Below are 25,268 nucleotides of genomic sequence, written 5' to 3' on the forward strand. Positions count from 1 at the left end.
GAAAAGGATATAAATTCTTATTTTGCTCCTTGCAATTAAACCAAAATAAAAGTAGGAATTGACTAGAAGGCAGCTGAAGGGTGTTGGTGGTATCTTTGTATTGTTTGAAAGGCAAGACACCAAAATCAGTCAACCTTCTGCAAATCTCCCAGGACCTTTCAACAACTGTGAGTTTTCATTGATTTGACAAGGCTAAGATGTACCACTGAATGATTTTCTGGCTACTTCTCTACACAATTTTATAAACCATGGTTTGCACCCAACTTTACACCATAGCTTAAAAACAAACAATGGTTAAACACAAATGAGCAGTATGCTTGTGCAATGCAGCTAATATAGTGCTTGCTCTGCTTCTGCCCTGCTCCTGTTGCTCCACCAGGAAATGAGCCGGAGCCTGACTTGTGATACCTGAACATGGGAAGATGGTTTGTTTCTCTCCAGACTAACCACACCTGGAAGCCATGGTATATTCTGGACTTCCCGCTAGCTTTTTGGAGACACTCCAGTAGCCTTGCCCCCCCCAAGTAGCGCCTGAGGGTTGTCTCAGTCAGGCAGATCATGGAAAATGGAGCCTTACCAGAGCTGCTGCCACTGCCGCCACCAGTCTCCATGCTGCTCACGGCGCTTGAAGAAAGCCCTTGCTGCAGTCCCTGTGCCTGCTGGTCTGAACAGCCGCTGCCACTGTTCAGAGTGTTCTTGTTCCACATGTTCACATTCTTGTAGTTGTACTTGCTCGGGTCGCCCCAAGCGGAAGTTCCATCGTCAATCTCCATTTTGCGGCGAATGGACTCAGGGGATGGCTCCTCCCACCCGGTGGGCTCCTCTTCCTTGGCTGCGGACGGCATTGGTCCTCCCAGCCATCCTGCGGCCGGCGGCTTGCTTGCCGCAGACGGTGCCCCCCAGCAGCCCACCTCTTGTTGCTTGCTCCAGTCTGGGGAAGGAGGGCGCTTGGAGGGTGCCTCTCCCCCCCAGCTCTGGGAGCGGCTTGGCTTAGGAGATTCTCCCCACCCCTGGCTTTGGCTTGGCTTGGCTGACTCTTCCCATCCCGTGCAGCTCGTTGGCTTGGCGTTGTTGTTGCCGCCGCCTCCCCCCCAGTGCGCAGCGCCGGACTTGCCCGGCTCTTTCCAGCCAGAGGTCGACTTGTCGCTGTCGCTGCTGCCGGAACTGGATTTCTTCACCTCACCCCAATGATTGCTTCTCAGGTTCTCCCCCCAGCCGTCGACAGCTGGGGCCGCCCACCCGGGGCTTGCCTTCTGCCCATCTCCCCACCCCTGCTTGAGCTTGTCTGGGTCGCTCCACTGCGATGATGAGCACCTGTCCTCTTTGCCGCTCCCCCATGATTGATTGCCCTTGGCCTGTGCAGTGGAAGCAGAGCCCTCTTCCCACCCCCCCTGGGTGCTGGAGACTTTGGAGTCCCCCCACCTTGTAGCAGACTTTGGATCGCCCCAACCCTGGCTGGATGGAGCGTTGTTGCCATGCAAGCTGGACCTCTCTGTGAGGCCCCCTGAGCCGCAGGCTTGGGCCATACAGCCCCCCCAGGCCTCTGTCCCATTGTCAGTCTTCTTCTCCCCTCTTGAAGAAACCTCTGTGTCCCAGGCAGTGTTTTGTTTGATCGGAGTCTGTCCCCAACCGGAATTGGAAAGGACCCGGGGGTCCAGATCTGTCCTGTTCACTATGCTCTGGAGCAATGCGTGCTGGTCAGCTTTCCTCCTTTCGCGGTTCGCCCCTTCCGTGGCGGATCTTTCCTCGGGGCTCTCGGTACTGCCGTCGCTATCCCCAATACTGCTTTTTGTCCACCCGCCGTTCTGCTCCACATTCTGAATTGCTGCAAAACTCTGGATGTCGACTGCGGCACTCTCCTCCTCAGAAGATTTCCGCATGTTTGTAAACTTCTTACTGTTCCCGCTGCCGCCCTTGGAGGCATGAGGGTTGCTTGGAAGTTTGTTCCACTCTCCATCGGCTAAGGTGGTGCTTTGGGCAGGACCCCTCCGGCCGCTGCCTCCTCCTCCTCCAGAGCCCATTCCAATCCCACCCCCCCACACCACATTCTGGGCGCTGGCCCCCCCGCCTGCTGCCTCCCACGCCCCTGCTCCTTTCTCCCCATTGATTTCAAAGTTAGTGCTGCTGGTCCCGCTGAGCCCAGGCTGCATTAGGTTTGCATTCACAGTGTCGCTATTGGCTTGGCTGTTTGAGCAGGTGTCTCCAGAGTAAGCGGGGCTGTAGGTGCCCCACAGAGTACTGGGAGTTCCACCATTTTTTGCTTCACCATTGCTCAGGTGAGAAACGGAAGTGCTGCTTATTACTGGAGAGGAGGCCTGGGGCTGAGGCCGACTGCTCTTGGCACTCACGCACCAGGCCCCAGGCCCTGTATTACTACTTGCCGGTTCAGTCACCTGCATCGAACCAGCAGGGTTTGGTAAACTAGAGGTCATAAAGTTAGTAGTGTTATTATTATTTGGTCCATTCACTTCGGGGTTAAGGCTCTGAGGCTGCCCACTCCGCGAAGCCTTCCTTGTACCATTCGCTTGGGGATCACAGTTTTCCTGGAGGCTGGCCCAGGAGCCGCCAAGGCTGGACGAGTTCATACTCTGATTGTTCGCTATCTGACCTAAACCTGTGCTGCAGCTACCGCTTCCTCCGGGCCCTTTCAGGGCATGCCCATTGTTCTCCAAGACAGGCCAGGCACTGCGGTGGCCGTTGGAATTCAAAGTGCTGGGATTTAATCCTCCATTGGATGAGTTGAGCGCGCTCCAAGTGTTCATTCTATTGTTGCTACTTTCCGACATGCCATTAGGAGCATCGGTGGGCATCGGCGAGCAGGAGCTCACGAGGGAGCCGAGGGACACGCCCCACGACCTGCCAACGCTCCCGTTGCCCACGTTATTGCTGTTGCTACTGTTGCCAAACTTGGCCTGAGGACAGTGGCCGCCGCCGCCGTTCCGCAGGCCATTCACTTCACTGCCCGGGCCCCTTGAAGCCATGGCGATGAGGTTCCTCTCCGACCCACAACTCGAGGCAGAAGCAGAGTCAGTGTCCGTACATTCTGAAGCCAGCTCCACGTCACTGCCGGTGATTGAGGGCCATGCCTCCTTGTCTGAGCCGTCTACAATAACTTTATCCCAGTTTGTTCTGGAGTCACCACTGGAAGAGACTGTTCCCCACTGAGAGTTCTCATAATGGGATCCTAGTGTGCTGTGGTTCAGATCTAGGAGGAGGAGAAGACAAGACATCGTCGTCATCATCTTTGGAAATGGTACAGCAAAAAAGAAACATTCAGTACAGTGAGCAAAGAAACAGAGGCAAGAAGACTCTCCAGAATTCTGGAAAACTAGGACCACAAGATGTTGCAAAAGTACATGGCTTAGGTACTTGCAATATTCTTAGCAAAAGGGCAGGCACAGGTATGTCCATATATTCCACAAGTGAAATGAGCCCCGATACCTAAAATGACTTGCCTCTCCCCCTTCTCCACTCATTAAGATCTACAGGAGAGGCGTCTCACCACATCCCACTGGTAGCTGAAGTGCAGCTAGTGGAATGGTGGAAGAGTGCCTTGGCTATGGAGCTCATCTTGGCCCCTCCCTCTTGTTAAGAACTCTGGCCAAGCTCTGGAGCTCTCTTGCTTAGACTATTACGGCCTTCTCTGGTCTGCTGTGGTCTCGCAATGGTCAACTCATCCCTGCTCAGGGCTCCAGATTCATTCACCTCTCTGGTCACTCTGATCAACTGACAAGTGCCCACATCAGCTTGCTGTCTGTGCAGACTTCTTAACATCCAGCCTCTTATCACTCTGAGAGTAAACTGCTGGCATATAGAAAGCATGTGCCCCCATTATGCTCCTCTTCAAAATGTTGTCACACAATGGGTGCACCAACCTTCCTACTACATTGAGAACAGTCCTATATTCTTAAGTGGAGAAACTCTCTAGCGCTCCTCTGGTCACAAGTGTGAAGGAAGAACTGATGCCAGCAAGTGTATTATTCCTCCTGCCTGCTCCACTCCCCCCAAGTGTGGAAAGGCAGGTGACACAGCTGAGGGCAGAGAGACCATGTGTTGTGCCTTGGCAGGTTCTGCAGCTGCAGTCTTGGCATGAAGCACAGGAAAAGAACATCCGGTTTCTGCAGAGTTGTGACAATTAGAAATGAAGGCGAAATGGGTCTTAAGGAGCATGGAAAAGAGCTAGGTTGGGCCTTCCTCCAAAGCGTGCAGCCCCCCTGCCAAATGAGCCAGAGAGTTTACAGGCACTTGCCCCTATCATTGGGAAGTCTTCACCACCTACCTGCTTGCTTTTTGCTGCTGCTCTGCCCTTCGCCACCCACTGCAGGTTGCTCGCTTGTTACTGGACTCCCTTCAGACTGGCCGTTCAGCAGTTTAGATGCCGCCCCCAGGGTTGCAGCGATCCCCGGCAGTGGCTGCCCTCGCTTCAAGAGTTGCTTCTGCTCCTGGTGCCGGAACCGCGGAGGGACTTCGCGAGGTGGGTAGCGAGGCAAGGACGACGACGACTGCTGCTGCTGCTGACTGCTGACCAAAGCCCTCTTGGCATTATTATTGCCACCAACACTGCTGGTTGCTGTGGTTGTGCCGGCAGTGGAGGTGGCAGATAATAGCTGATTGACACTGGGCTTGGCAGGTTCCGGCACTGCACTTGCCCAAAGCAAGATGTTTGATGGGGGAGGGAGAGAGAAGAGGGGGGAAGAGCAGATGTTAGTAAATTGTTTTAGGGGACCATTAAAAAACAACAACAAATATTTATTCAACAAAACACACAATTGCTTGTTCTCAAAAAGACTTGTAAAACATAGAACTTACACAAGGGATTTAAAAAGGCGTTAGCTATACAGTCAAACCTTGATTCTCAAACGGCTCCGTTTTTGAATGTTTTGGCTCCCAAACGCCAAAAACCCAGAACGTTCCTCAGAACTCAAACGTCTGACATGGCTTCCGCTTGAGTGCAAGAAGCTCTTGCAACCAATTGGAAGCCGTGCCTCAGAACCTGAACAATTCTGAAGTCAAATGGTCTTCTAGAACGGATTATGTTCGAGTTCCAAGGTTTGACTGTATGCTTTATATACATGACAGACTAGGTGGTTCCTGCTCTTGCTGGAAAACCCTCCCCCTCCCAGTGGCAATGGAACCGCTGGGATGATGGGTATGATGAAGCACCCCAGTGGCTTAGAGCGGAGGGGTCAGGAACAGAATAAACAGCTGGCTTGAGCATCTCTGGGAAAAAAGACAAGTTTGGCTTGGACAAATCTCATGGAGAAACAGGCACCAGGAGGAACTCAATCAATGTTGGTAGTCAGAAAGGAGAAAGAAAAAGCAAAAAAGAAGGATGGAGGAAAGGCAGACTTGAGGGGTGATCTTCATGTTCAATTACCAATGTATGTCCACAAGTTACTAGAGATGAGTGATTGTTTGTCTCCAATGCAACCCAGGCTCACACACTTGCATGCTCAAATATGGCTTCAGTTAATTTTCATAAGAAAACCATTCAATTTCCCACTTCCAATTCTCCCTGGAAAAATTCTTAGCACTAAACAGAAACTTTAAAGCAGTTGTGCAGCCCTTGACTTGCCTCTAAACTTAATAGCAAGGGAGATGAGAAAAGAACATGTTTTCAAGAAGCATAAGCCTTGTTTATCTTAATTTTTTAAAACCTGTTTTAATTTTTTTTAAAAAAACTCTACAATAGAGATCAGAAGAAGCACATTCAATGTGCTGCATAAACATCACTTAACTGCTGGAAGGGTATAGTTTTACAGGGCTAGTTAGTGAGTAGAACTCTTCTCTCAATTCTTCACTTAGGCATGAAAACAAAACTACAGTTGCTTTAACATCTTCAGTGCAGACAGGAAACAGTTTCACTAGCTGAAGAACCACCCTGCAAGTGTTGGTTTCACTCCTTTTTCTGGCACAAAGCAGGCTGCATTTAGACCTCTCTGCTTTCACTGTCACTTACAAACATAGCAACATACTTTCCTTTTGAGTGCCTCACTGAGCTGCCAGTCTGGGGGTACTAAAGGGCACATGTGGATTTCATATCACCAAGATGAGACATGCAAAATGCAAAGGTTCCAATGGAGGCCCCTGGGGAGGATGGATAGCTGCAGTTGACTCCCCTAGAGCCATGAGAAGGAACAGGAAATGAGTCAAGGTGGGGACTTTTGACAGGAAATACCTGCCCTTTTACAGATAAAAGAGCAATGGCTCACCAAAGCACAGTTAAGAGTGTGCAAGATTTTCTGGGAGTTCTGATGTGAAAGGAAACCAACTTTAGGTTTAATAAGAAAAAGGGCACTTTATACTACTTTATAGGAAAGAAAGTTTTAATTTAAGGAAGATGTTGAAAAGCTGGAATGTGCACACAGGAGGGCAACCAAGATTATCAAGGGTCTGGAAATCAAGCCTTATGGGAAAGGGTCGAAGGAGCTGGGTATGTTTACTGAGAGGAGATACGAGAGCCATCTTCAAATATCTCAAGGGCTGTCACACAACTCAAACGTAAGGCTTCAAATGACAAGAAAGGAGATCCCAATTAAACATCAGGGGAAAAACTTTCTGGCAGTAAGAGCTGTTCCACAGTGGAATGGTCTCCCTCAGGAGGTTGTGGAACAGGGGTTGGCAAGGTTTACCTTGCCTGGGCTGGTTCACTCCAGCAGAAATCCCTCCATGGGGGGGATAGCATGCATGTACGCACACGATTTCCAGCATCTGCATTGACGTGAATTCTTGCGTCTGCGCCATTTCCCGCACTGCGGAAGCGAGTCCTTGCGCCATGCTGTACCGATTTAGCGCAACGCGCAGGGACTCACCGAATGGGTGGCTCGGGGTCTGGTTAAATAACCCCCTGTGGGCCGCTTGTGGCCCATGGGCCTTAGGTTGCCGGCCCCTGAACTAGAAGATCCTTGGGGTCCCTTCCAACTCTACAATTCTGATTCATCCATCACAACTGGAACAAACAAACGGAACATGCCACCAGGCTCCAGTAGGGTATATTTATTTAAACCTTAAGAAAGACTAATTTAAGTGATTGTCAGAGCAATCCGAAAGATGGCAAAAGGCCGATTGAGGGTCTGCTGAAAGTAGGGAGTGCCATAGACCTAGCTATGGGATTGTACAAGATCCCCTAAGAACATCAAGAGCCCACTAGATCAGGCCAAATGGGCCCATCTAGTCCAGCATCCTGTTCTCACAGTGGCCAACCAGATGCCTGTCAGAAACCTGCAAGCAGGATTTGAGAGCTAGAGCACTCTCCCCTCCTGTGGTTCCCAGCAATCGGTATTCAAAAGCATTCCTGTGCCTGCCTGTGGATTGCAGCCTTCAATCAGGTTTCCAATTTCAAAATGTATACATACTTCCTGAACAAAATCCATACTGACTAGGCACTATAATATTTAAAGCACTGCAGTCTGTAATTAAGCAGGACCTTAATTACAAGCCAAGAAGCAAAATCCAGAATTTGTTGCAATACTGCCCATATTAGCGTTGCACTGCAAAATTATAACCACTTGAAAACAATAGTCTTTTGTTTACACATGTAAGTGCACATGTAAGTAGACTAAGCAAGATCACTTACTTGCAGGCTAAAGCTGAATCCTATGTACACTTATTGAAGTAATTCTACCAAAAAGACTGACTTATATGGGATCAGATTTTTCTTTTAAACCAGGCTATTGTCGCTTTTCTAAATTAAAGCGGCACCTTTAATTCTTAAAAAGTTAATTAATTTTTATCCACCCTGGGCACGTGTGTACTACAAGCTGGTCTGACACCCTTAATTGAAGCAAATTGGCCTATAATTCAAAATGCACCATTCTTAAGTATACTTAAGAAGTATACAAAAGCTTTTGTTTCCTAATCTAAGATGCCTAGTATTTTGGAAGATACTACTCAGAGCACCCTTATAATGCCAAAAGGACTCTTAGCCAGTTTCACTCATGAGAAAAGTAAAATTAAATTGAAAGAAAGGAAGCCTTTTTCAAGTCTTATAACTGCCCCCAAATCCCTCTTTTACTCTGCTTTGCACTTAATGCAATCTGAAACAAAACATTAGATGACTCCAGACATCAAGGGACACAAAAAAAATCAATCTGCTGAACAAAAGATTTGCAGAGCAAATGTATTTGTGCAATCTGCAGTACTATCTTAGAAATATCTCCTAACAAGAGGAATTTAAGTACAGGATACAGTTTTTTTTAAAAAACCCAATAAACAAAAGCATAGGTGAGAGCCAACATAGCATGAGAGGGTGTCTGCCTTTGCAGTGGGGCTTCTTCTTCCATTCCTCCCCTGAAGCTTCACCCACACCCAAAAAATCTGCTCCGGAGTTTTGGTGACCCTCCAGAGCAAGTTTGTGAGTGCATGGAGGGGTGCAGGAGGGGAAAATCAAAGAAACCAGAAGCGACATTGCACAAGCAGATTTCCCTTGTGCAAGCAGGTGGACATCCTTGGATGTTGTTCCAAATTTCCTGCTTTTAGACAGAATGCAGGCATTTAAAATGTGCAGCAATATCTGGTATCTAAGGAAGACCACTGGGTCTGGGGAGGGGGACTTTGCTCTCCAGCCTCGAACAACTAGGAAAGGGCTTTGAATTACAAGAGTTAATGCAGGCATCCCCAAACTGGGGCCTCCATATGTTTTGGGACTACAACTCCCATCATCCCTAGCTAACAGGACCAGTGGTCAGGGATGATGGGAATTGTAGACCCAAAACAGCTGGAGAGCCGAGTTTGGGGATGCCTGAATTAAGGCATGGGGCAGGAATTTCTCTCCTCCTCCTCTCCTATTTCAAAGCTCTTTGCTCATCTCTTCCAGCCTGTACTTTAGAATAGGGGGTTCAGTGTTCAACATGACATGGGCTGGGGGAAGCTCAAAGGTGTGAGGATTCTTTTATGCACCCCTCTGGAAAGAAAAAAGGTGGTGTCTCAAATAGAAAAGGCTTCATCACTAAAAAGCCAGGTTGTAGGCTTTCTCATGGAAGAATCTCCAGCCCACCAAAGGCGCACTCAAAGCTCTTCACCAGACAAAGAGTCGTATCAAAGTTACGCCAAGCCAATAACCATAAAATAACTCACCTTTGTTTTTTTGTTCAGCGGCCTGAAAAACAACAACAACAACCCAATTAATGATTATCAGAGACTTGCTTTCCCAACTCTGGGCACAAACTGGCAGCTTATAGGGCATTATCAGCATACGCACCCTTTCTCAACATAAATGTGAAGCAAGATTGTCTCCCCTCCTCCCTATAAAACTGTAGTCAGATCCCTTTAAAGTTGAAGGATTCTCCCCCTATGCGCAAAGAACTCCCAGCATTAAAGGCTAAAACATCTGATAATCATGCAATGTGAGGTTCACAAACACATACATTTTGGGCCCATAAAAGAGCCCTGAAGCTGGATCAGATCAAAGGGCTCCTGTCCAGTCAAGCACCCTGTCTCTCACAGTGGCCAATAAGATGCTCCTGCTGTTCCATCATGACTAGTAGCCATCAAGAATCTCCTCCTCCACGCATCTCCCTAAGCGCATTTCAAAACTGCCAAAGTTGGTGGCCATTACAACCCACTAAGTGCCTTAGTTTCTGACTCACCTTTTTCTGAGCAGCTTCTTTCTTCTTCTTGTCGTCTTTCCTCTTTTTCCTTTCTTCCATCAACTGTTCTTCCTCCTCTTGCACCAATTCCCTGAGAAGGACAGGGCTGCAATTAGATCTCCAAAGACACACAGCCAATGTCTTCCCTGCGGGGCATGGACCCCAATTTATTCTACTCTGGGTCTACTGTGGGTAAAACTTACTTGGATACAACCCACACTAATTTGCTAGGAATTATAAGTCCAGTTCTGCCTACTATACTGAAAAGCATTAAGATGTCTGTTACTCTAACTTTAATAATACTAGCAGTATCTTCCTAGATATACCTTTTAATTCTGCAAGCGTACAAAGAATTATGGCGTGCACTTTTTAATTCAGTTTGAATTCGGACTAGAAATGCTTTTAACAAGGTGCAAGTCACGGATTTTTTTTTTAATCTTCAATATTTTATTTGTTACACTTACTCGAAGGCAAAACTAGAAACAAGGGAAAGGAGGAACTGCTGCCCACTGAAAAGGCAAGGAAGGTCTGCAGTGCCTCACGGGCTCCCAAACCAAGGAAGGGTAGCGCAAGAAAGTGCTGGCAACTAAGCTGCACAAACAACAAACCCTCCACTTCTCCCAAACTTAGCAACCAAAAAAAAGAGGCCGCGGGGTTTGGGGAAAAGGTAGCAAAGGTAAGAGAGGCCTGCAGGATGGTGAAATATTTTGAGTTCTGCCCTCACAAGAAGCATACAAGGTTGGGTGTGGAAGAGAAGGCAGACACCAGCTCGCCCAGCTAAAGGCATCACAATGCTAAAACCACAAAACAACTTTGTCTATATATTTACAGCTCCTGCTGTTCAAATTAATTAAATAACTAAATCAGTACTAAATTTTGTACCACTAAGAGAGGCTCGCAACTGAAAAAGCCATAACACATCAAGAAAAAGGACTGGGACAGATCTTAAAACAGTAAGATACGTAGATGACACTATAACAATAATTGCCTTAAAAGTAAGGGGAAAATATGAAAATTGCGTTGAAGTAGAGAGGGTCATTAAGCCAAACAACAACAGGCAAGGCCAGGAAATCACTTTCTGAATTGCCATGGGAGGCTCTCTTCCAAACCAATTCCTTCCACATGGGACTGTGCTGAAGAAGACAAAGGTGAATCACTGAGCAGGAAACAGACACACCCTCAGGACACTCCACCTGCATTAACTGACAAAAGGCAGCTGCAATCACAGGGCATTGGCAGGGGGGGCTGGCTGCTTAATCCTTTCAGCTGCTTTTCTCCCCTTAAGTGAGCTAAGTCCCTTACCTCCATGAACATAGCTGGGGAAGGAGTTATTTAGAGTAGAAAGCAGCCAGACGGGTTAAGCAGCCTTTTCACCCCACTCTGTGCTCCACTGAAGACTGCAAGCCTCCAGAGGCTGCTTTTCACTAATTAGCTAGAATTGGGCAAGGTGGCACATGATTGCATGCTAGGTATAGCTTGGTCCTGGTAGGGCAAGGTGGGGACTGTGAGGGGATTCAAGTTGCTGCCAAGTCAGTCTGCTCCCTGCATCAACAAAAAGGCACAGCAGACTCCGCAAGATGGCGCTAGCCTGACTCAATGGGTCTAAGCAAACAGCTTGACAATTGTTGCTTTATGAAGCCCTTCCAGCTGTAATGGAATTCTACTCCTAGTTTTATTGGCCTCGTTTTGACCCACTTAAGTGCCACATGTCCTCAATTATCGCATCTTGTTGCAACCAACCAACCCCAAAGTCTCAATTTAAGGCAATTACAGGGACAGTAAATTAGACCGAAAGCAAGCATGTTTGTCCCCCTCATAATATGCTCCACTGAAAACCTTTTACAGATGTGTAGCATTTACCCAAGTAGTCAATAGATCCAAGCAATCACAATGTGATATATATATACACACACACACACACGTGTGTGTGTGTGTGTGTGTGTGTGTGTGTGTGTGTGCAAATCATGCCTGCATTACAATTCAAGTCCTCTTGAGACTTGACACTCCAAATTGTGGGGACCCAGGGGGCCATTGGTGTTATAAAGCAGCATGCATAAGCAGATAGGGAAGCGATTTAGTCCACAGATAATGAGGTTTGCCTGCACAAGACCACACCCAGGGATCAGTTCACACCGAGAGTTCAAAGAAGCCCAGACAACTGAATGCACACACACTATTCACACCTTTTGCACTGCAGCCTGATAAATCTTCATATGGAAGTAATTAGGTGCTGTCTATCACAGTACTATGCAAGACAAACTAAGCAAGCAATCTTTTCTTCTACCAACTTGAGATAAACTAGGAGCTTGCATACACTCAGGATAGACCTGAAAGAGATCCAGCAAACCAGAGCAGCGCACAGAAATGCCATTTACCTTCCTGCCAGAGCAGTACCTATTTATCTACTTTGACGTGCTTTCAAACTACACCACACTGCCTCTCACTTGATACTTAACCAGTATCAATACTCAGGAAACACTGTGACATCAGAAAAAGTGCCTTTGGTGTACTCTTTTCCACACTGCTAAAATTATTTTTGTTCAGGCATGTATCCAGACATGTGTTTAAATGTTTTTAGCTGAACAGTTGATTTTAATTATATTTTATTTATATTTAATATACCTGCCTTTAACTGTCTTGTATTGATCATTTAAATATTGGTCATACACCTCTTAGAGCAGGGGTGCCCACACTTTTTTCATAGAGAGCAAGATTTGATGAAGTGAACACGTGAACACGCGTGAGGGCCGACCAAAGTTGTTGATCTTTTTTTGAGGGTTTTATCCCGGGACATATACTGCCAAATTAGGCCCCCAAAACGGACTTTGCACATGGCTACTTTAGGAGAACCTTTTGTGCCCATGGAGTTTAAGCAAGAGGCAGTGTTGGTCTTTTCTATTGAGATCCACTGTTCAGAGCAGCTGTGTGAGGATGCTTTCCCGTCTCCTCTTAGGGATCTTGCCTGAAAAACGGATGGAGATGGACAAGCACATGCCTGTCTTGGAGGTTCTATTTACAATCAAGCCGTATTTAACTTTTGTTAAATATTTAAAATAGCATGTCCTTTGCACCTCGAATCACAGAAGAAAATCAAAGATGGGAGGGTAGCTTTTGGTTGGGAACAAAAGCCCAGCCCGTGATTTTACTGTCTTATCAAGAAGGCTATCACAAAGTGTCTGTCAAATGCTTTGCTGAAAGTGAGATATACTACAGGCATATCCCCATCTCTCTGCCTTGCTCGGATTTTAACTTGCACAATTTCAATCAGCTTGCCTTTGACTGCATATGGTCAAAATCTCACAAGTTTATTACACGTAAGATGCAAAAATGCTGTACAAACTTTCTCCCTGGACACCTCTGAGCTCGCATTTTACCTTCGAATACCCTTTGTATGTTTAAGCACCCAGGCAGTCTGTTTACAAAGGCTCAACAGCAATTTCATTCACAAACATCAAAGTGTCAAGCAGAAGCCAACCTTCCCAAGAATCAGTTACATTCGGTTTAAGAACAAAAGGGCAAATCAAAGAGCTGAAACAGACATCCGCCTGTGCTAGATTCCAGGCCTTAAGGCAGCTGGCCTCACTCAAATTATGTGCCTTTTGCTTGGTGCATTTATGGAATACCCATCTTAGAAATGCAACTAATGATTAGTTCAAAGCTTTGAGGTCAAGACGACAAAACCTTTAAGCAAATATTAATCACCTCTGGCTCAAGGACTCCCGCAAATCAGCAATGGAGCTGAGCAAACTATCCATACACAGCCAACTCATTCACAGCACTCTTACTTTGGGGGCAAGCAAAGCGGAATATGAGACATATGGTCTGTATGACTTGCACTGGAAGTCAAGGTACCCAGAAGAAGGGAAGCTAGAAACTCTGCAAAAGTTATGGTCAAGCAGCAATGGCAATCAAGTTGGAAGGTGGGGTAAGCCATCATCTGAAGAATAATAATAATAATAATAATGGCAGGAGGAGGTTGGCAGTGTTGCTCTTGACTCAAGCAGCATCCAAGCACTGGAAGGGGTTAAATGGAGCTGCTTCCACAGCCCCTTCTGACTCATCACAACTTCCGATGGTGAACCTCCAAATACTTGGAAGTCATTTATAGCATCCACTTAGGCCAAGACCTTGAAGGTTCCGGAACACTGCCTGTGCTGGCTGCTAGGGAGATAAGAAGGCCACCAAATCCACCTACACATCACTACCTGGCAACCCAGCTGAACTTGAGGCCTGTACTTCAATAAATTGGAAATATTAATTTATGTTGCTGCAATTTTGCTTGTTGACCTTAAAACAGAATTGTCTGGTTGTTTATTGGTCCTGTTTATATGAGTTTTTTAATTTCTGCATGTTGTTTTTCTCTGTTTTATTACGAAGAGCGGAGCTATAAATACTGTAAATAAACAATAAATATTTTAAATTATTTCATGAGAAGGATGGCACACGAACTGTTTGGGCAGCAGTCCTATAAGCAGACTAAGACCTGGCAGAGCAAGGCACAAATCCCCACCCAGCCATGAAGGCCACTGGGAGGCCTTGGGTCAGTCACAATTGCTCAGCCTAATCTACATCACAGGGATACTGTGGAGAGGGGGAGAATGATGTGCTCCACCCTGAGCTCCCTGGAAGAGAGCTGGAACCTAAATGTAGGGCAGTATACAACTAACAGTCCAGTCAGTGCAAGGGTGTACACTTGCCCAGACGGACTTTCCCTCTCTCTCCACATGCACCCTCTCCAAATCTACTAAAGAGTCTTGGGGAACCCCAGGAAAGATTCTGCAGGGGCGAGTGACATCCCAATGCACAAACTGAAACACTTGCACTGACAGAATGTGTTACTCAGAGCTACTTTGGATGCAACCCAAAATAAATCAGCTGTGGATTGCAATCCCAACAGATCTCTGCACTAACTGCTGCAGGCCAAGTTTCCACTGTCCTGTAAACCTACCCCAGGCATTTCAGTCATTAGAAGTAACTATTATATGTACGGCCATCTTGTAGCGTGCGGAAGATTGAGACGTAAAATCAGGCCTTCTCAGTAGCAGCTCCTAGACCGTCAGATCACACAGGGCAGTAGGTTCCACAAGTCTGTTTCATTTTGCACGCTCAAGTCAATGTCAAAACAGCTCTTCTTTTTTAATGTTTCACAGCTGTTTGGAATTTGTGTGTGCCCACATCCCTGCTGTGATTTGCTGTGATTTACAATTTCAAAAGGGTCAAAAGTAGGGTATAAATGATCTTAAGAAAGAAAACAGTGTGGAGGGTTTATGTCAGACAATCATATCCAATGGGGTTTCCATGTCAAGTTAGATGGTGCAGAAACATCTATTAAATTAATGGGAGGGGGGACAATTTCCTGAAGGTTCAACGAACAAGTCAGTATTTTTGCCCCAAACAGAGTACACAAGCACAATTGTTGAGCCACCACCTTAACAGCATATTTTGCCAAGGGAGTTCATTCAGATCCTTAAAGGAGGAAAATCATTAGTTTTCTCTGAAGCCAGTGTGCCTTCAGAGGGCATAACAAATGGCAAGAACTGACTAGAGCTGGGTGATATATTATCCAAAACCGCTTTGTTTCATAATATTTGAGCTGGCAATATATTGCAAATCACAATGTGTGTAAGGGCTAGGCGATATCTGGTTTTCAACATTGTGATAACTCACCAGCAAAACATTGTGCCACTGTTTGTGCTGCCATTGCAAGGCCTCGCAGGCTGCTACTGCCGCCAGATCCTGGCACTGCCAAGAGGACTTGCAGGCCACCACTGATTTTGCCGCCGCCACCGCCAGGCCTTGCAGGTTATCACTGCTACTGCTGACACATACCGCAATCATGGCAAGATGTTTATGCCGCTGCCGCCGCCGCTGCTTCCTAGCAGGCCTGCTGGCAGTGTGGCAGTCCCATATTATTTCTATTCACTATGACTCATCGCTGTACTTTGGATTGTCTGAACAGGACCATTTGGTAGCCAAACCCAAAGCCATAAGTCCTGTTGCGATGCATTTTGGCTTGCCTGCTGATGAAACTGAGTGTGGGATGATTGATAATATTGTCATTTATCCGTTTTAGACCCCTAAGTAGTAGCAGCTGCCAGGACATTGTCCTGTTCGCCTCTGCAAAGTTCCTTCCTTATTTCAGATATTGTGATATATCAAGATGTTTAACTGATATATTGCAACATTGAAAACAAGCTATCGCCCAGTCCTAGATCTGACCACATGCTTAGAAACTCTGCTCAGAGTTTCATTAAGATTCCTGCCTGTCTATGATGAACCACTCCACAGCACGAGCAGTGCTGTAGGCAGCAGCAATTGGCTCAGGAAGGAGACTCAGACCATTATTGAACACTCTGAAAATTTGTTACAGAACCCCCTTGCATGAGCTCCTAAGCTCTGGCAAGATAGCTTATGTCACACACTCTAAACATCCTCACCACAAATGCAACATTTATTATACTGTTTTTATGCAGCAAGGTGCTGATTGCTTTAAAGAAAGTTCGTGTCCTTTAGAAGTTTCACTTCTAAACCCCAATAGGGGTGTAGCAGTGGCAGCTTATGCTTTGATGGCATTAAGTTCTAATGTTAGTCAGCATTTCTTCTGTTGCAATTATTTATTTAGCACCAGAGATGCCAGGTTGGGTGATTTCAGTATAAGCAGTACCATTATTTCAAATTTACCCTAGCTGCACACGCGCACAGATTAGAGGGGTAAAAATGATACTGCAATTAAACCACCCTCTGCCAGTGAGGTGTAAGGCCCCTGACCATTCATTTGCTTGATGGGAGTCCCATGACACCCTATAAAAATCCTCCTGTAATGAAACACACTATCCTTCCACTGCCAGTTTCACTTTAAACACGCCTGCAGCAACAGATTTGACCAAGAAAACTACAGCTGTGTTCACAATGACAAAGGCATCCTTGGAGAGTTCAGGGTTTTTACACTTGCTTCTCTACCTGCTTCACGGCAAGAATATCGTGTGAGCAAAGTCCTTTGCATAAATCAGAGTTCTCAACTGTTTTCTTTTCTAGGACAGAAAAGGGGGCCCTTCCTTCCAAGGAGAATAGAGAATAGAAGGAATTGGGGAGTGCAGAGGACAGGGCCCTTTTTGGCAGCATTTGCAGCCGAGTGTTTCAACTGGGAGCATGCTTTTCTTCAAAAGCAGAAGTACGAACACCTCCCTTGAAAGGGATTACATATATTCCTTTTTATTTACTCCTCACTTGTGACAATGCAAAGTTGAATGCTTTCATTATAGCTCTTGTTCATTTTCATGCTGTTATTGCATATGGGTTTTATTGTTGAAGTATTTATTTTATTTTTGTGAACTTGGGAAAGGCTCCAAGCAGCCATTAAACATCAACTCAGCCCTGGATTACAAAATGTAGCAAGAATCGGAACTTTTCACCTCCCAGTATTACAGCGACCAACTAGTACTGAAATATGAATGGCAGCTGGAAACTGTTGGGAGGAGAGAGGGCCATAGCTCAGTGATGGCACATATGCTTGTTTCTATGTTTCTAAGAATTAAATGGCAATGTTCAGTAGATTATCAATAAACTACTCTTCTTGACCTTCTACTGATGTGCAGAACTATCACAATTACTATACATTAAAAAACCAAAACCAAGGCAAGGTGTAGTAGCCTTGATTTCTGCTCTGTAAACTCTGTCAGGGTTTTTCAGGATGTCTTGTTTTTAACTGTATAAATCTTGACAAGATACAGTTTTCATTTCTCAACATTTGAGTGTATGCTCGGGAGGCTGATGGAGCTGAAATGAGGTATACAGACATTTAAAATAATTAACTTCCTGTCTATTGGCTAAGACCAAATTGTGGCCAGTTAAGGGGGAGGGCAGTTATCAAACACAGAGTGCGGCAAGGGGGGGGGTCTGGGTGGGGCTAGACATCACTATTTATCCATCTGTAGATGGCTTAACTGTAAATAGTGTATAAAAAAGAGAAATATGCAATACATTTTTTTAAAAAAAGTTAATAGGTGTATTTGTTTTCAAAAAAATTCAGAATGTAATTAAAATCAGTAGTTAAGCTAAAATTACTAAATAAAACACAGGTCAACTTTTAACATATTTCGGTAGGCATCCCTAATCAAAAGTGCTTTTAGTTTCTATTTAATGAAATGTATATACCACTAAAGCAGTTTACAAAACTATTAAGCAGTATACAATAATTATTTAAATCCTAAATAAAAAGGTAAAAACAATTAAAGACATATCAAAATAATTAAAAGCAAAAAACAAACAAACACTAAAATTCATCAAGATCTACATAACTGGATAGGCTTACATATGCAGAAATGCTTTAAGCAGGCGCCCAAACGGGTACAGTGAAGGCGCCTGCTTGATATCAATAGGCAGGGAGTTCCAAAGTGTAGGTGCTGCCACACTAAAAGATCAGTTCCTTACAAGTGCAGAAACAATACGTAATATGCGTAATGCAAGAAAACAGAAAGCACTTGAGCAGGTACATTTCAGGGTTTCGATCTGAGTGACCTGGGTTTGCAGTGCACTGCTCATTCTCAATTGCCTAGCTGCACTACGGGAATAGTGGTCTACCTCTTTGCAAAGATAAAGGAGGAGAATAAAAGTACTGAAAAATAATTCGGTCACATATTTACCCCCCATTCCCACTCCAAACTCTTAAGCTAATTCCAAAGTTTCTATTACTACTGTAGTAATGGGAAGTTTCAAATTTCCCCGGCTATTAGCAAGCAGCTACTTCTCACACTCCTTAATACAGCACATAGAAAGGAACAAATGTTTATTTCACAAGATGCGGCTTGTGTTGAGTTCAAGGCCAGCGATGATTTCCAGCCAATAAAAATCCATTTGGCTAGGCAAGGATGAAAAACACATACAGCAAACAAACCCTGCATTCATTTTTGTTCTTGCTTGCTTCTGGCAACAGTTTAAATGTAGCAAAAGAAAATATGTTCGGCAAGATATTTAAAGGAGTGGAGGACGCCGCTTCACAAAGGACCCCTCTGCTCAATTACTTTTTATAAGGAAGTTTCACCACATTTCTTTAAAACAAATCATGCAAACTGTCAATTGTCTAAGTTCCCAATTCCTACATGCCCTTCAGTTCATTCTCTGCCCTTTTATTTCTGACTTACCTGCTTAGTTTTCTTTCGACTTCTTTGGTAGCTTTAGCTTCCAACACTCTGAAAAAGAACACACATATACCCATCAAGAAAACAAGCCCAGGCAGTAACAAATCAGAAGTACAAATACAGGCATACTTGTCTGACCAATGATTTAAAGGATTTGTGCTCAGTTAAATGAGAAATGAATATGCAATGAATAAAAATACACATATGCACTAGCTGACTGAGAAAAGCAGTGAACACAAACACATACGTTGGTGCAGGAGAAACAAGAGTTCAGCAGCTGAAAACCCTCATCAGTCCCGTTCTGAGCACAACATGTATTTCTGGCACCAACAGGAAGACAGCCGTGTCAACTGCTTGCAAGAAAACCCAAGGGAAGTGCTTTGTGGCACCTTCAAAACCAACACATTTAAAACTCCTGTTGTAGGCAACGACCCATTTAATCAGATGAACTAATGTGAAGGTGCAGGTGAAAGATAAGTGAGGCCCGCAAAAGCAGCTAACAGGATAGACTCAGATAGCACCAGAGACAAAGCTGGAATGCATTGAGAAGCCCTGTCCCAAAGAAGCTAGAACTATACAGCTCAGACCAGCTTGTAAGATTAGCAAACAGAAAGTCTATTAATAATATAGCTTCAGAACAGAAATTGCTATTGCTTGATGTTCTCCACAAGAACATTCACTGCATGTAGGGCACACCATACTTGCAACACTCTGCCCTAGGTGGGACTGAGGCCTAAGCACCAAACATGGAATCACAACATTAAGTGCTCTCAAATATGTCCCAAAAGGGATTTGAATCTATGGCTGAGTTGGAAACATGCTGTAACAACTTCCCACCCTCTGGGCTCAGAGCAAAGGAATTATAGGAGGTGGATTAACGGTTCGGCTAGATTCTACCTGCAACAGAACATGGCGACGTACTTACTTGTACTGTATCAGCTGTTTTGCTAAAGACGCAGCTGCTATTGTATACAAATGTGTGCCCAACAAATGGATGGGGTGGCATTTTCATACCTCACCAGCGTTCATTCAATTAAAATAAGGGGGGGGGGGTGTTTCAGAACATAGCAGCTAAAGAGGTAAAAGCTCAGCAACTTCTACTCTATGGAGGCCCTTCAACGCTGCTCACCCTGCAGGGATCTACAGAGGGCATCCTAAGGGTACAGCCACTGTCAGGCCAACAGGGTGGCACAGACTTTTCTGCTATTTATTACAACAGGGGCACCCCTCCTCTCCATCTAAGAATGCACCCTAGGGAGCTCGACTGAAAGCACCTCCTCTGCCCATGCACCCCTTTAGTTCTACTTAGATGCTATTTTTTGGGTGGGGGAGGCATCCTTTTCTTTCCTTCCATCTAGGCAAATCTGGGGCTAGCAGGCTGCATACCAGCATCATTACAAGTATTTCTCATTTGGCATAAGGGCCCCCACCGCCTCCTGTCTGCAATGAGCGCAGGATGGGTGGACGGCTGCCTGCGCTGCACTCCTCCTCTCGCGCCATCCTCTGCTGCGGGCCGGCGCGGGGGGGGGGGCAAGCGAAATTTCCGCTTCCTCGCAGGGGCCCCCTTTCACGCTTTCTTGCATTTGCAGCTGAAGTAAACAGAAGAGGAGGAGACACTCTCTTTCTCTCTTCCCCACTCTCTCTTCCCTCTCCTCCCCCCGGGCGCCATGCACCGCTTTGCAGCCTCCCCGGGGCGAAGGCGCACGCAAAGCGCGGGCACGGGGCGGCGACGGCGGGGCGCGCATTTCTCTCTCGGGCAGCTCTGTGCAAGGCGGAGCGCTGGCGCAGCAGCAAAATGGGGGGGGGGCAGGCCCGGCCCTCGCGCGCCATGTTTAGTGAGGGGCTTTTTTTTTTTAAGGTGTTGGGGAGATATATCTGAGAGGAAAATTTTGTCCCGGCTGCACCTTGTCCTGCAAACGACACCCCCCCTAACCCGGACCACGGCGCCCCCTCCTTACCGCATGTGCTTTGGGGGGGGGCGGCGGGGGTGTCGCCTGCTCCGCCTCTTATTCCCGGCGCCCCGGCCTGGGGGTCCCCGGCAGGGTGGCCTCGGTTGCCTCCTGCTGCTGCTGCTCCACCCGGGTCGGCCGCCTCCGCCTCCGCCTCTTCTTCTTCTCCCCCCTCCCAGCCGCCGCCATTTCCAGCCTCCCTCACGGAGGAGACTCCCCAGCAGCCCCGTCGCCGCCACGCCCCGGAAGCGGACGCCCCGCCTCCCCCCGTCGGCTGGAAGCACTTCCGGCGGGGCTCCCGTCGCCGCCAACATGGCGCCCTAGCAACGGGCGGGAGAGGGAGGGAGGGAGGTCGAATTGGCGCGGCGGATCCGCCGTGGAACGAAGTGTTAGAAAAAATGTGGTGGAAGAAGGGGCAAAAGAGTCCTCTCCGTGGATGTAGGGAAGTGGCTTATTCATCAGCTCAGTTGCTGCATTTATTATAGCGCGCCTCTTTTCCTCTAAGGAGCGCTAGGTGGCGCACACGCTCCCCCTCCCCGCACTCCATTTTATTCACACAGCGACCCTGCGAAGTAGGCTTTGGTCCATCTCGCTCAATATTGCCTACACCAGGCACGTCTAACGGGTAGATCGTGATCTACCAGTAGATCACCGGACGTCTGTGGGAGATCACTGGTAGATCACTGGCTCCCCCCAAAGAAGCTCAACAACTTTGGCTCCCCTTAAAAAAAAAAGCTCAACAGCCCTGCACCTCCAAAAAGCGGGGCTTCCCTCCTTCCTAAAAAAAGCTCAACAACCTTGACCTGAGCCCCCCAAAAGGGGGTAGATCACTGGCAGTTTTTAACTCTGTGTGTAGATCGCAGTGTCTTGGGTGTTGGCCACCCCGGCCTACACGGACTGGCAGCGGCTCTCCAGGGTTTCAGGCAGGAATCTCTCTCCCAGCCCTAACTGGCGATGCCTCGGGAGACAGAGCCGGAGACCTTCTGCATTCAAAGCACGTGTTCTACCCTTGAGCAATGGCCCTTCCCTGGTAATGTGGCCTTCCTCCCATCTCCCATAGATGTCCCTTTAACGCCACAGTTGTGCTGTCTCAGCCCCCCACCCCACCCTCCGCAGCTTGTGGCTGTGCCTTCAGTATTTCACTTTTTATAACCTCCCTCCCTCTTTTAATGTGTACCAGTGGCATCCTACCCAACTGTTGCTTGAGCTGTGTGAACTTGGCCTTCCATGGTGTACACTTGACTATGTCTTTCTATCACAAATCCCAAGATGACACGGTCACTTTCCCTCGAGGTTCCTGCCACTTCCACTCCTTCGGTCAGTTCTTCCCTGTTGGTCAAGGTTAGGTCAAGGGTAGCAACTCCCCTTCCCCCCTCCTTCACCAATAGAATAAGAGATGACTCTCTGCTGCCGGCCCCATTAATGAGCTACTCTTGCCCATAAGATATGGCATCTTATCAGCATTTCTCTCATGTCTCTCTGATGCTTTGCTTCTAACAACTTAAGGGGTTGATGTTTTTCGTGCTGTTCAGAAATACAATTGATGATCTGAGCAATTACAACTGTTCAGTGTAATTAGCCTTGTCGTTGTTTATATCAGCCTTCACGATCCTGATGTCCTCCAGATGTTTTAGACTACAACTCCCATCAGCCCCAGCCAGTCTCACAATGTGTTTTAGCCCTGCAGCTGTCCTGTGAAAGTTATGAGGTTGGGCTATGAGAGACAGGGAGAGAAATAGAGAAACTATTTTGCCCAAGGTTTGTCAGTGAGCTTCACAGCCTAGGAGGGATTTCTACTGGCAGTGGGTTTCCCTTATCTGAGACCAAGGGTTCCTCCAGATTTCCTGTTTACTGAGCATTCATCTTGATTTGCTTATAGAAAGCTTATGCAGAAGTTACATGATGACCAGTCTTTATTGAGCATCCACTCTGATTTATTTATGGGACAGTTATACAACAATGAGCATTTGTCCTGATTTTCTTGTCACTTTCCAAACTGCAAAAAGTTCATTTTTAAATTTGTTTTGCTAGGGCAACAGAACACTTTAATCTCCTTTAATTGCACAAGCCTAAAATTCCGGTATGCACTTTGAACCCTCCTCCAAGTTAGTGACAGGCTGGAGGCATCCCAACAACTGAGCTGCCCTTGAGTTCCTTTGCAAGCTGTTAACAGGTCATGATCTGGATCTGACCTTAGATCCGTTTGAAATCAATATGACTTAAATTAATTCATTACTATATTTGCTCATTGATTTCAGTGAAGCATAAGTTCAATAACAGCCTGGATAAAAGAATCTAATAAGGAATAACCACAGTATGAGGCCACCAGTCAAATGTCTATTTCTCAGCCTATCTATCTCCAGTCACAACTCTGCTCTTATGCTCCACAGTCAGAGAGATCACATAATTCCTGCCATCACCAGCTTGATTTATTTTGAGTCAAGGCACAAAAACAGCATTTAAATACAAAAGACTCGCAGGATTCACAGAACACTTGAAGCATAACAATCAAAGCATTGCCCCCCCTTCCTTTATCTTCCTGGGTCTGCAATTTGTAGTCAAGGCTTCTGAGAAAACATCAATAGGGGAAAATCAAGGGAATGGGGTGAATTTCCTGTGGCCTTTGTCTAGCATCTTAAGGAGAGGAGAATGGAAAAACCATGAGCAAACCGATAGTTTTTGGAAACATATTTGATTTGTGTCTAAATTAGTTGTATGGCAACGAGTCCTTGATGCACAACACAGTGGGCGTAATTTTAACATGAGGTTCGTGTTGCCCCTGATCCATTCAGAGAATGTTCAAATTGGAGTCCAGCGGGTGATTCATTGTGTACACCAAATCCTGCCCATATTTGGCTGGGGCCAAGAAGAGAAAGCTGAAGAAAGCACGGGCAATGAATTGAGGCCTGCCCTCGATCCTGGAGTCAGTCTCTCTCTCAGAAAAGAGAAGAAGCAGAATATCATGCCAGTCCTTTGATTAAACTAATCTTAGTTGAGTTCTGTGAACTCAGGAGTCAATCCCACTACTTCTGAGCGATGCTTCTGGTTGAGTCAGTCTGGGTCAGGCTGTGCACCTATTTATTTTTTGAGCTGTGGTCAAAACAGCTGCTGAAGCAAAATAAAAAAATGAAGCCAAGCCTGGGAAGAACCTGTGGGTTTCTGGTTCATCTCCAGTCTGACCACCATTGCACAGGAGAAGAGCCCAAATAGGGCTGATGAAATGAGAATGGGATCCTTCCCTTTTATAGGCCAAACTCCAGGTGATGTGGGGGGCTGAAAGCAGGAGGAGAGGGCTGGAGGCCCCCCCTGCTGTTTAACCCTTTCCCTGTCTACTGTTAAAAAGGTAAAGGGACCCCTGACCTTTAGGTCCAGTCGTGGCCGACTCTGGGGTTGTGGCGCTCATCTCGCTTTATTGGCCGAAGGAGCCGGCGTACAGCTTCCGGGTCATGTGGCCAGCATGACTAAGCCGCTTCTGGCGAACCAGAGCAGTGCATGGAAACGCCGTTTACCTTCCCGCTGGAGTGGTACCTATTTATCTACTTGCACTTTGACGTGCTTTCGAACTGCTAGGTTGGCAGGAGCAGGTACCGAGCAATGGGAGCTCACCCTGTTGCGGGGATTTGAACCGCCAGCTTTTTGATCGGCAAGTCCTAGGCTCGGTGATCGACTGTTAGTCAAATCAAAATTGCTTTTCTCCCCAATTGGGAAAAAGGCGCAGGGTCGGGTGGGGGGAGCAGCTGGGAGGGCCAGTATTGAGTGGGCAAAAGGGATAGGGTTAAGTAGCCCTGCTCCCACCATAAAGACCTAAGAGGAGACTGCTGGATCAGGCCAATGGCCCAAGTAGTTCAGCATCCTGTACTCACAGTGGCTGGCCAGAAGCTTGTGGGAAGCCTACAAACTGGAGATGAGGGCAATGCTCTACTCTCAATTTCATACTCTCTTCATGCATAGCCAGGCCCTCCCATTTCCTGCAGTGTTTGTGAGGACACAGCCACACACAAAAACACATTTCTCCAAATTAGTGACACACACTACCTTTGGAGAGCTGTTTCTCCAAAAACAGAGATTTGATTCAATTTATTCAGGTTTTATCCAGACCTAACGGATGGATTCATTCAGCCTTCCCCAAGCTGGTGCCCCCAGAGGCTTTGGAGAGTAACTCTTGATGAGGCTCGCAATCCGAAACATGAATGGGCACCAGTTTAGGGAAGGCTGGATTGATCAATTAAAATTCATAGGATTAATCAACTAGGCTTCCCTTAACCAGGCGGCTGCCTTGTCTAGGTGATATTCCCAGGCTGCAGGTGTGGTGTGTGTGCATGTGGTCCTGCTCTCCCCCCCCCCCGCAATGTCCAGCCTCCTCCTCTCTGCTGCTCCTGTCCACTCCTGACTAGCCATTTTGCCCATAAAAACAAAGGCTGCTTTTGAAATGGATGCCTGGCCTGGCAACTTGCCAACCTGTAATAGGAGACAAAGGAGCAGAATACAAATGGGGGGGAGCTGGGAAGCACAGGCAAGAAGCACCGCAGAAGGGAATGCAGGTTGCCATGGAGACCAAGGCGGCCCAGCCGGCGGTGCGGGGGGGGGGGGGAGAA

The 25,268-nt window shown here is 46.7% G+C and overlaps 1 protein-coding gene across 2 annotated transcripts in view; it reads right to left on the reverse strand.

Annotated features, from left to right (window-relative positions):
* TNRC6A (trinucleotide repeat containing adaptor 6A) overlaps nucleotides 1-20,936 on the reverse strand; it is a 37,734-nt gene extending 16,798 nt beyond the window's left edge. For both annotated transcript variants that reach the window (XM_083711989.1, XM_083711988.1), the window contains exons 1-6: nucleotides 20,683-20,936; nucleotides 18,728-18,775; nucleotides 9,588-9,678; nucleotides 9,076-9,097; nucleotides 4,280-4,639; nucleotides 578-3,205 (exon numbers count right to left, since the gene is read on the reverse strand). In XM_083711989.1, coding sequence (XP_083568115.1) covers nucleotides 578-3,205; nucleotides 4,280-4,639; nucleotides 9,076-9,097; nucleotides 9,588-9,678; nucleotides 18,728-18,775; nucleotides 20,683-20,687 — 3,154 coding nt within the window. In that variant the 5' untranslated portion in view covers nucleotides 20,688-20,936. The remainder of the gene's footprint in view (nucleotides 1-577; nucleotides 3,206-4,279; nucleotides 4,640-9,075; nucleotides 9,098-9,587; nucleotides 9,679-18,727; nucleotides 18,776-20,682) is intronic.
* Between the last annotated feature and the right edge of the window lie 4,332 nt (nucleotides 20,937-25,268).

Source organism: Podarcis gaigeae (assembly GCF_964106915.1).
Source record: "Podarcis gaigeae genome assembly, chromosome: 14".
NCBI classification, from domain to species: Eukaryota; Metazoa; Chordata; class Lepidosauria; order Squamata; family Lacertidae; genus Podarcis; species Podarcis gaigeae.